The 13,098-nt window shown below is 35.2% G+C and overlaps 1 protein-coding gene across 1 annotated transcript; it reads left to right on the top strand.

Moving 5' to 3' along the window:
- The first annotated feature begins 1,276 nt into the window (after window positions 1-1,276).
- LOC130052249 (uncharacterized) lies at window positions 1,277-8,179 on the top strand. Its single transcript, XM_056156680.1, has 6 exons — window positions 1,277-4,763; window positions 4,975-5,114; window positions 5,408-5,709; window positions 5,853-5,975; window positions 6,151-6,343; window positions 6,873-8,179. Exons 1-6 carry the CDS (start codon window positions 4,377-4,379, stop codon window positions 7,399-7,401), a joined length of 1,674 nt encoding a protein of 557 aa, XP_056012655.1. The 5' UTR covers window positions 1,277-4,376; the 3' UTR covers window positions 7,402-8,179.
- Window positions 8,180-13,098: the final 4,919 nt, after the last annotated feature.

Raw genomic sequence — 13,098 nt, 5'->3', positions numbered from 1 at the left:
TATTTCATTTCTCTTTAAAAAATGGTGTGACGTGCAAGTCACCTTTAAGATTACCTTAAACTACTTTAAAATGACATCCATTGCCGTCCCAGGTCATTTTATGAAAATCAACAAAAAGTGGAGTCTATCATTATACTTGGATATCAAGTTAAAGAAAAAAATACAAGTTATTAATTCATTTCCAAGAAATTCAGCGAGAGGTTAAACCGTAAAGATGTGATTGAGTCGTTAGTCCGGACAAGGTTTACACTTCAGAATCTGGACCTTGTAGAGATCCAGAAAATCGACTCGTTTGATACTACAAATTGCGCTGAATCTTTATAGTCTATGAATATTAGCAGATTATTACGTGACATTTTATCGATGAAATCTTAATCAATTATACAAAATAGATATTTCAAGAGATTACGGAAACATAATAGGGCCACAGCAGTATCTTTTTATAGTTTGTTATAACAAATCAATAATTTGTTAAAACAGATTAATAATTTGTTAAAACAGATTAATAATTTGTTATAACAGATTGATAATTTGTTATACCAGAGTATTAATTTGTTATAACAAATTACTAATTTGTTATAACAAATTACTAATTTGTTATAACAAATTACTAATTTGTTATAACAAATTGCTAATCTGTTATTATATAAATATTGCATGTAGTTGAGGGTAACATTGAAAATTTTCACCCCGAGAAAACCATTGTCAACCGAGTTAAGGCGTAGCCGAGGTTGATAATGGTTTCTCGAGGGGTGAAAATTTCAATGTTACCCTCAACTACATGCAATATTTGTTTTATTATACTGAATGCTATGTAAACAGGAAAGCAGAAAAACTTACATCTGTTGACATTTGATCAATCACTGTCATGCGATATTTCGTATATCGATGCGGGTATTCCCGTTTATTACAAACGCTCAAATGACGTCGTCTAACAATCTACGGCGAACCGTATGCGCATAAATTTGACGCATGGGATAATTTTTTATAATATCACCCGTTGTCAAGTACTGTTACCCGTTGCTAGATATTATCACCCTGGGGCGCGTGCTATCTGTTCTCAGAGGGTAACAATATGTTTTTTCAAATGCTTCTCGACCAATCAGATTCGAGTAATTTACATGAAAGTATAATAAAACAAATTACTAATCTGTTATAACAAATTGCTAATTTGTTATAACAAATTATTAATCTGTTATAACAAATTATCAATCTGTTATAACAAATTATGAATTTGTTATTTCAAATTGCTAATTTGTTATAACAGATTATCAATTTGTTATTTCAAGTTACTAAATTGCTATTTAGAATCGTTAATTTAACAAGATGCCCACATGCTTTATTGGTAATCTGAGCAATAGTTAAAAGTGTCACTACTGCAAAAGGCTATGAAATCGATACTAATTTTCCTGGTTGCATATCTAAGCTACATATAATGTAAATTCTATTCATATTATATTCAGCTTTTGCAGATTAACTCAGACTCGGACGATCTTTAAGGCCCATGAACCTCTTGTTTTGCTTTATTGCCACTTAATAGTTACTGTTGTGAATTATTGTAACTTATAAAGCCTTCTAGTACATGATGCTAGATCTGATATTGATCACATAACTTTCAGTTTGCAGGAAATCCATTTTGAAAATGTATGCATGTTCTTGATTGAAAAGTTTTTGTACCGGTGGTATTTCACATTTTTTCTTTAAAAATTTCCCTTCCCAGAAAGGGGACATAGTGTTTTAGTGTGAATTCTTCTTCTTCCGCTTCTCATACTAAGTTTGTCCGGGCCATAGCTTTTTTGTCTTTTGACATAGACCATTGATATGTGGAGACTATTGAGAGAAAATTAACGATTGTATATTATGATCTCTTGTCGTTGATATTGATAATCTGTTAAATTTGTTATAACAAATTACTAATTTGTTATAACAAATTAGTAATCTGAAATAACAGACTAATAATTTGTTATAACAGATCAATAATTTGTTATAACAAATTGATAATTTGTTAAAACAAATTAATAGAGGGCGAAGCCCTCTCACGGCCCGAAGGGCCGTGAGAGAGGAGCTCTCCCTATAGGTAACACGTATATACATGTTTAATAGGAAAATATAGGAAAATAATGAAAAATTAAACCATACCTATGGAACTTGAAAAGTTTGGTACCAATGGCGTCGGTTCGAATAATAGCGCGTGGACATGTATTTCTCCATTTTGAATCTCGTCTACCCTAGTTCACGACGTTCTGAGATGTTACACATAAAATCCGTAAAAGCATGTAAATCTTATTTTCTTAATCATATATAATCACTCCACGATTAACGCCATGTTTTTTGTTGTGGTTCTAACGCTATGTTTGTAAATTTGCTAAATAACGACGCTGAATATGACGTCACAATGTACTGTTTACATCATTTGCGTTATATTTCCCGCGTTCAATATTTAGGCGGATCAAATGTCCAAAATTAGGATGCTTTGATACAGCTCCGTCCGCGTGCTAACTTCGGGTTGTTTTTGTCCTGCTTTGGATAGAGATACTAATGCCAAAACTTTTTTGCTTCGCCCTCAAACACGGTCACGCCGTAAAACATATTAATTTGTTAAAACAAATTAATAATTTGTTAAAATAAATTCGCAATTTGTTATAACAGATTAATAATTTGTTATAACAAATTAATAATCTGTTATAACAAATTATTAATCTGTTATAACAAATTATCAATCTGTTATAACAAATTATTAATTTGTTATAGCAAACTAAAAAAAAAAAGATACTGCTGCGGCCCTAAGCATAATAGGGCCGCAGCATTATCTTTTTTTAATTTGTTATAACAAATTAATAATTTGTTTTAACAGATTAATAATTTGTTATAACAGATTATTAATTTGTTATAGAGGGCGAAGCCCTCTCACGGACCGAAGGGCCGTGAGAGCGGAGCTCTCCCTATAGGTAACACGTATATACATGTTTAAAAGGAAAATATAGAAAACTAATGAAAAATTAAACCATACCTATGGAACTTGAAAATTTTGGTCCCAATGGCGTCGATTCGAATACTATAGCGTGGACATGTATTTCTCCATTTTGAATCTCGTGTACCCAAGTTCACGTTATTCTGAGATGTTACATAAAATCCATAAAAGCATGTAAATTTTATTTTCTTAGTCATATATAATCACTCCTCGATTTAAAACGCGAATTGTACAACGTTTCCTATGTTGGTTTATTTGCTAAACACCGACGCTGAATATGACGTCACAATGCACTGTTTACATCAGTTGCATAGCGTTTCCCGCGTTCAATGAATAGGCGGATCAAAAATGTCTAACGTTAGAATACTTTGATTGAGTTTTGTCCTCACACTTTAGGTGCTAATATTTCGGGATAGTTTTTGTCCTGTTATGGATCTAGATACTAATGCCAATATTTTTTGCTTCGCCCTCAAACACGGTCACGCTGTAAGACATATTACCGAGCGAAGCTCGGACGGGTCGAAGGCCCGTCCGCGAAGCAAGGCTATAAAGGTAACACGTATGTAAAAGAAAAAAGTCAAAATCATCAAAAGAAAAAGAGATAATCTCTATATACGTTCACTGAAATTTTCGTGATCCATATGGGCGCCGCCATTTATTTTTTCATTACCTGCTTCAACAGTTATTCGTGTTTTATTTTGAATGCCAATAATAGAAGACTCTGACGTGCAATTCGTAATTTAAACACTCAGTTTGTTCAAAGTGAATAGTATAATTATCATTGTAACAGGTTTTAGCAAATAAATACATATAAAACCGTAATACGACTAAATAGATGAACGAGTTCATGAGTTTCTTTGAATAAGAATATACGATAAAATTACGGTTACTTTTTTACCATTTTGAATTTATTGGTTAATTTTGTTTAGTTTTAACGGCCTTTTTCATTGCATACGGAATGTATTATTGTTGTTTATAATTGTTTGCTTTGAAAAAGAGAAAAAAGTCGAGGCTAAATGTGACGTCATAATGCACAGTTTACGTCGCCTTGCGTTTTATTTCCCGCGTTCAATGAATAGGCGGATCCTGTAAAACTGTTGTCCCCATATAAACCCATTTAATATTGAGATGTTACTGGGTGTTTAGCGCAAGGAAAATTTCATTAAAAATATTTTTTTTTAAATGAATCATAATCTACCGTACTTAACGGAATTATGATTACCACTTGGGACACTCCAATGACCATTACATGCTTCGCTCGGTCCAACGGTCACACCGTATACATATTAACAAATTAATAATTTGTCATAACAAATAAGCCTTTTCACGATAAATCTCGCACATGCGCACAAATGCTTCCGGACGGCAACCTTCGATCATGTTTACGTTGGTTACATGAATTATAATGGCAAAGCGGGATAATTTGAACAAACTAAAGGTAAATGATCTGAGAAATCTGGCGGTAGATGTTGGCATTGATGTTAAAAGAAAGAAAAAAGAAGAAATCATTCAGGAATTGCTGTTAAGTCAGACTGAAACTTCGATTTTAACACCGATCGTAAAAAAATCTCCGCTAGTAGGATCGTTTCAGGACAGCTTACCACCATTCAACGTTGTTTCTTATGAAAGTCCTGGTTACACGTCCATCCCCACTATAACATTTAGTGATATCTACAGTTATATGATCGAAAGACCAACAACATATGGTGGTACAGCAAGCAATTTCAAGGGCTTGGACAGATCTGTGAAGCACTTTGAAGCCGGTGACGTCCAAGATATTAAAGTGTCAAAGGTAATTTTTTAAATAGATCTATCAAATGAGAATCTTTTTTCCACACCATTTACTCTGATTTGTGAAATAGTCATCAATATTAATTGTACTGGCACATGTATATAAAAAGTGCATGCTCTACATATAGAAAAATTGTTAGGCCTACTGTATACAACATTGTTTAGGGTTGTTTTTTATTTAATCTGTTCAAAGTTGTACACATTCGTTCCAGATAAATAGTTCTGTCCTATATGTCAGAGCAAAATGTCAGGCATCTATGAGGAAACAGCAATATCAAGTTTTCATTTGCATCCTGACTACAAATGCAGACAAACCAAATGTACAGCATGGATACTGTCAGTGTCCTATTGGGTAATTTATTTCACCAAATAAAAAGTAAAATTCTTCTAAAAAGCTGGGTTTTAGATAATTAGAAACTTAGCTTTTCAAATTTATACAGGAATCATAATTATGAATTTAAAATGATTTCATATTAATGATATATCTTTTATGATTGTATATTTCTTTTAATCAATTGAAAATATACCACACTTTTCTTCAGAAAAAAAATACATGTATATAGGCGTTTGATTACTCCATTATAACAGATTATATTATTATTATTATTAACATTAATTTTGTTGGTCCTTTTTATGAATTTGTAGGTTAGCACAGGCATGTAGTCACATAGGCGCCCTACTTTTTGCATTGAGTCATGCAAAAACTAATGAGACGACTTCAGAAAGCTGTACATCTCAACCATGTAAATGGATCATTCCTGGGCGACAAACAAAACCAATCGGACCAATCAGCACTTTGTCCAAGAAAAAGCTTAAATTGGCAGATACTGAAGAAAACCTTGATCCACTCGCAGCTTATGATCCTTGCCATTCAGATGACAAAGACATAAATATTAACACCACTCTGTGGCAGTTAAAGGAATTAAGAGATGTCTTTCCACATACAGGTATTAAGGATTGAATTTCAACAGGAAAGATTTACTTGAATAGATATTAGTATTTAAAGATTTTAACAATTTTGTATAGTTAATTTTGAGGAGTCATTATGTCACCAATAAATGTCATTCATAAACATACACTTATTATGTAGGGATGTCCCACTTGTGGAATATACCCGACCATGCCCCAGAAGCCATAAAGGAAATGGAGGTCCAGGATATTGAAGATCCAATGGTGACAAGGATGAAAAATCTTATATTTTGTGAGGATAATGGTAAGGAATGAAAAAATAATTCATATATACTATATAACTATATTGAAAGCTGCAAAATTTATAGATTTCAATTTGATGGACATCAATATTATTTAAGAATATGCAAAATACTAACCATTATATGCATCCTCAGTTTAATATAATGGTTATCTGATGATTAACTTTTACATTTCAGCACCTCAGATTACAATTGATCACGAATTGGTTGAATTTATTGAGACGAGTACAAGAGGCCAGAGGACATCAGAAATGTGGCAGAAACTACATATTGGTCGTTTAACCAGTTCCATATTTGGTGATGCATTGAAAGCTGGACCCAATCCAAAGTCTTTGATCAAGCAAATTGTGGAGGGGTCTAGTCTTCAGAAGTAAGTTGTGATAGTTTATGACTTTATAATACATGGGCATACGTGTGTATATAGGTAATGCGGATTACAAATACAGTGTAACGATAAAACCAGACAATTATTCCATGCTAAGCCCACAATTCCTTAAAGTCAGGCTACATTTAATGTAGCTGGCATTATTCTCCAAGCTAAATATTCATACTACATCTGTACATATAGTATAAATTTGTAACATTGCAAAGTATCCGTGCACTACTAGGCGGGTGTTCTAACTACTGAGCTACCCTGGCTGATATCATTAATTTAATATAAATTGTTGCTTTCATATGTTGATATGGAAAACATAATATTAGAACTAAAATTAGCATTATAATGTTATGAATGTAATACATTTATTATGAATGATAACATATGGGGATAAAAAACTTTAATATATACAATGTATTTGATCGCCATGCTGTATTTCTTTTGTCATTATTTTATTTGATATACATATAACTAAAATTGTGCGAGCCTTCTTTCCCTAGGTTAAAGTTCTGTGTATTTATAGGTATGCATCTCTGCCACCAGCTGTTCAGTGGGGACAACAAAATGAAGCAAAGGCACGCTCAGAGTATGTCAATCTGAAGACTGCCACAAACAACAATTTTAAAGTTGAGGATACAGGTCTCACTTTGTGCACAGATAACTCATTTTTGGGTGCCTCCAGTGACGGGAGAGTTTTTGATGGTGACAGCATAGGTGTACTAGAGATTAAGTGTCCATACTCCATCAAGGGAACTCAAGTAACAACAATGGAAGTGAGTGAGATTGTTGCAATGGGATGTCCAAATTTCTGTTTAGAATATAGTATGGAAGGACCACGTCTCAAAAAGAGCGACAAGTTTTATGCTCAAGTTCAGGGAGAAATGGCAATTATGCGATTACCATGGTGTGACTTTGTAGTATGGACAGACGCTGCTCAGAACAATATTTGTATTGACAGAGTGTATTTTGATTCAGAGTTTGTGTCCTCTATGATGCCTAGACTTATTGAATTTTATATGCATCACATTATCCAGTTACAGAGCTCCAGATAATTTCTATTATTTATCTACTTTTAAGATTTTTAATCTGTTCAAATTCTGTTTTCCTGAGATATATTCATAAGAGCAATGTCACTTTGAATTTTATTCTCCTAATGGATAGAAGTAATTCTTTTCCCAATTCAGAATTTGATAAACTTCATAATGCATATTTCTGCAAAGAATCCTCATCCTTAAATATCTGAAGCTCTGAAGTTACATTTACAATGTATTATTTGAACTTATTGCTTTATAAAAGAAAAGTCTGAAAATAAAGTTGAAATTTCATCATACTTGTATATATATATATATTTTATGCACTTCTGACAGGAAAGACAATTGATTTTTTAAAATTTGATTTAGATAACCACACATATCATTGTTTGTTGTACAGTATACAAATGCCAAATCATGCAATGATCAACATGCATAATCAATAATTCATTAATCAATAATTAATTAAGTTTTGAAAGAAATTATTTCATATCCTTAGAGTTCACTCCTTTTATGCCGACCAGCAACTCACCATCAACATATACAAAGAAAGATAACTCTCATGTAATGAGAGTGACATGAACGTTTTCAGTACATGCTTATAAAGGTATCACACCGGTAATTATTTTCACTATATATTACTATAGAGGGAAAAAAATCATTAAAAAGCAGTTTACAAAATTGATGTCGAATAACTCAGTCAGACACGTTCTATGTTACCTATCTCATCTGCCGACACCAGAAAAACAACACCCTACGCGGCATTTTCGAAAATAAATTACCCGCAAACAAGACTACCCTCAAATCCACGTGTTTTTCACTTGTGTGTAAACAGCCGGAGCGCACCTCAGGAAGTAGCCTCAGCTACCAACAACAAATAGTTCCTTTGTATACACTTGGTTATTTCTACAAATTACACAAAATTTCCTAATCAGGGGTACAAAAATTAAGAGAAAAGAAGAAGAGGAAATGAGAAAAATAGAGAAAGGAAAAAAATTATGTCTTTAAATATATGGAACTACAATTGACTAAGTTCATTTTGATTGGACAATTACCGGTGTGATACCTTGAAGAGCATGCGTAATGAGGAAGCTTCCTTTTCCAACTTGTAGCTGCTGCGATTAAGGCCACTGACCTCCCTACTCAGCCTAGCCTGCCAGTCATCCCTCTAAGCACTCCGCCAGTTGTGGACCCTCATCAACAGTTTATGGGTAACTTCCCAATTAATGAAAACAGGGGAGAACAAACTTCAGGTGAAAATGTTACCAATACCATGCACTCTTATCATGAGCCTGCCATAGCACCACTAGTTAGTGTTGGCGACGAGTTGGCCGTTAGGGGAGAACAAACTTCAGGTGAAAATGTTACCAATACCATGCACTCTTATCATGAGCCTGCCATAACACCACTAGTTAGTGTTGGCGACGAGTTGGCCGTTCACATTGAACAAACAATCAAGGAAAAAATTTGGAACCGAGATTACATTGAATTATCTAAGTTAATACAGTCTGAATTTGAAATTTCCAATGAACAACGGGTTTCAGTTGTCAATGGTCAGCTTGTCATCCAGCCAAAAAATCCACCTAAAAGAATTACATCAATACATACTTGGACAGATGCATTTTTAATCTTCGCAAGTATATACTTAACGAGGCACCCTGTTGATCTCCAGGGCATCCTCAAGTATATGCACATAGTTAGACTGGCAGCAAACAGATCAGTTAGTGGGTGGATCGAATATGATAGGCAATTCAGGCTACGCCTGTCAAAGAATCCTAACATTTCCTGGGGTTCCGTTGATGCTGAGCTATGGCTCTTGTTTATTTCTAACCAAAGCCAATCACCCCCCACTCAACCTACCCATAAATGTTTCGACTTCAACTTTAAGGGTTCATGCCTTCGCCAGCCCTGTAATTACCTCCACTTATGCATGTATTGTAATAAGTCGCATCCTAGATTACATTGTTGGGTCAATCAAAGTAATCCATCTCCTCAGGCTAACATCCCCTCAACCCAGGCAACCGTTAAGTCAGCACAATTTTCGTCCCTTCAACCCCCGAGCACAATCCAATTCCCATCAACGTCAAAGAAATATGGGACCTAGGTTCAACACCCATTAATCATTCCATTTTGAAAAATTACCTTCATGATCATCCTGATACTCAGTTAGTCCAGCACGTTGTGAATGGTTTTAGGCACGGTTTCAGTTTAAATTACACTGGATTAAGACTCTTGGTTTCGGCAAAAAATTTGAAATCTGCAACTCAGCATCAGGTTGAATTACTCCAGATAATTCATAAAGAAATTAGTTTAGGTCGTATGGCTGGTCCTTTTCACCATCGCCCTTTGTCAAATTAAGGTGCAACCCAGTTTGGGTTTTGCCTAAAAAAGATGGGAGTTGGCGACTAATCACCAACTTATCTGCCCCAATTGGAAATAGTGTAAATCAGTTTATCGACCCGAAATTGTGTTCAGTTGCTTACGCATCATTCGATCAGGCTATCCAAATGATTGAAAGGTTAGGGCAGGGGGCATTATTGTGCAAAATGGATTTATCTAGTGCTTTTAGGTTGTTACCCGTACATCCTGCTGATTTTTCTTTGTTGGGTATTTGTGTAGGTGATCAATTCTTCATTGATACATGCATGCCATTCGGTTGCTCTATTGCTTGCGCAACTTTTGAGAAGTTTTCCTCATTACTACATTGGATAGTAGCTACTCAATCACACAACAGTAATATTATTCATTACCTCGACGATTTCTTGTTTGTTGGTAAGCCATTGTCTGATCATTGTTATAAACTCTCTATAGTTTTCAGACAAACTTGTCGAGCAATATTGGGGTTCCCATCAAGGACAAAAAAACTCAGGGTCCAACTACCAAACTTACATTTCTAGGTTTGGGTATTGACACAATTAGCCAAACAATCTGCTACTTATAGCAGGGCTCTAGACTAATTTACAGAATTTCGGACTAAGTACAACCTTCCATCCTTTTGGCCACCTTCTGTGGACCAAATTGTTTATTACTTAGCTTATCTATCAGCAAAGAACAGATCATTTTCCACAGCAAAATGCTACATAAGCTGGCTAAGTTACCATTTGCAAATTCAAGGTAAAGAAGACACAACCAAAGTTTTCATTGTTAAGAAGATGTTAGAAGGCATGCATCGTTTAAACCCATTAAAGGACATAAGGGCACCTATTTCGTTGCCCCTATTAAATCGTGTTACATTGGCACTTCCTTCAGTCTGTAAAAATTATTACGAGGCAACTTTGTTTACTGTTGCTTTTCATTTGGCCTTCTTTGCATTACTTAGAGTCAGCGAGCTAACAGTCTCTACAAACACTTCATACGTAATTTCCATTCATGATCTTAGGTTCTATAAGAACCAAATTAAACTGCGTATTAGGGGTTCGAAGACCGATCAGTATGCAGTGGGTTCCATTGTTCAGATAGATCTTAATCATGAAACCTCTACCCTATTTCAATCGTTACAACATTATCTGCATTCTAGACCAACATCACCTGGCCCTTTATTACTCCACCTAAACGGTAAGCCACTCACTTCTTATCAGTTTACTTCAATCTTGCACAAAGCATTACGGTTCATTGACGTCGACACATCTACATTTAAATCCCATTCATTTAGAATAGGGGGTGCAACCCATATGCATCTCTTGGGGGTCCCAGAAGAACATATCAAAATCAAGGGTAGATGGAAGTCTAATGCAGTTAAATCGTATATTCGTGTACGAATTGTCATTATAGGCTTGGTGCTTGCAACATTATACTGGTCACTAACAGTATGTTAAGTTTGCAGGTATCCACACAGTCGTATGGATAGTCGGATCATCTTTGATATATCATGCATGCAACTACACTAAACCCTATTTTGGTAATCAGCACCTCAACCTACTATCCAAGAACATTGCCATTAGATGGTTTGGTCAGAGAGGCATGACCTGGGAGCATATGGAATCTAAGATCCAAAGGCTAGTTGTTCAATTCGGTCCTCCCGATGTTTTGATGTTACATTGCTGTGGTAACAGCATCGGGACCATGTCACTTAGACAATTGCAAAGATTTATGAAGAAAACTATGCATACACTTGATCAATTATTGACAAATTGCAGATTCATTTGGTCTGAAATCTTGCCTCGTACTTATTATCGTCATATGTTCTCATTAAATTCAGCAGAAATGTCCCGCAAGAGAATAAATAGTGCAATGAGTGCATTTATCATTCAACGGGGTGGGGGTTATATTTCGTACCCTGATCTCAAATCATGTTCCCCGGTCTTGTTTCGAGACGGGGTACACTTAACTGACATTGGTCAAACTATATTCCTGAATACCATTCAGGGGGCCTTTTCACTATTATTAGGGAGGGGGTTCAGCACTTTCCGCCTCGAGCAGTTAATTGAGGTCAGTTGATCCATATTGGGCAGTTCGTCATGGCAGGGACCAAAATTTGCAGCATGTGGCTGATGTCTACGCGCACCTTGCTTCACTGCAGGTACTCGTCGACATATGGCCGAATTTTGAACTTTGAAGCCTGCCCTAGATTTATGTTGTTTTCCAGGGTCTGGGGCCAATAATTGGGCTTCTGTCATTTTCTCATTTTCATTGATATTGCTATGCCATACACTGTTGACAAAGTCGGTGTAGCTCATTGTCGTTGCACATTATTGGTGTTTATATTTGTCATTGATTCACCTTGTATACTCATTTGCCATAACTCGTGGCACCGTTGTTATTGTCAATAATTTGCTCTATATATATAAAGCCATGACAAAAACTGCCAAATCAGTCTTGGAGTTGATGTGTCGTCATAGTCAGAGTTAACTCCTTAGAGTTCACTCCTTTTATGCCGACCAGCAACTCATCATCAACATATACAAAGAAAGATAACTCTCATGTAATGAGAGTGACATGCCCGTTTTCAAGGTATCACACCGGTAATTGTCCAATCAAAATGAACTTAGACTTTGTCAATTGTAGTTCCATATATTTAAAGAAATATTTTTTTTCCTTGCGCGATTTTTCTCATTTCCTCTTCTTCTTTTCTCTTAATTTTTGCACCCCTGATTAGGAAATTTTGTGTAATTTGTAGAAATAACCAAGTGTATACAAAGGAACTATTTGCTGTTGGTAGCTGAGGCTACTTCCTGAGGTGTACTCCGGCTGTTTACACACATGTGAAAAACACGTGGATTTGAGGGTAGTCTTGTTTGCGGGTAATTTATTTTCAAAAATGCCGCGTAGTGTGGTGTTTTTCTGGTGTCGACAGACGAGATAGGTAACATAGAACGTTTCTGACTGCGTTATTCGGCATCAATTCTGTAAACTGATTTTTAATGAATTTTTTTCCTCTATAGTAATATATAGTGAAAATAATTACCGGTGTGATACCTTGAAGGAAGTCGTGAATTTCACAATTTCCCGTTTTTCTCAGTCCTTTCCCTTTTCATCGGCTCAAAATCAGCACAGGATATCAAAACAAGAGGTTTGAAAAACAAAACGGTGTTTTAATAGGTCATTCAAGAAACATGACGCAATACACAATGCGAAATATCAATTACATCTAAATACGTATCAACAACGTATTTTTTGCCTTATACAGCTAGAAAATCGTAAATATTTGTATAAACACTCATCTACATAGCATACACTGGCATATGTTCGTCAACTATTTGCATAAAAAGCTTCTTAAAT

Source organism: Ostrea edulis, chromosome 2 (assembly GCF_947568905.1).
Source record: "Ostrea edulis chromosome 2, xbOstEdul1.1, whole genome shotgun sequence".
Taxonomy (NCBI): Eukaryota; Metazoa; Mollusca; class Bivalvia; order Ostreida; family Ostreidae; genus Ostrea; species Ostrea edulis.
The sequence above is the reverse complement of the archived record's forward strand: the minus strand, read 5'-3'. Positions and strand labels throughout refer to the sequence as shown.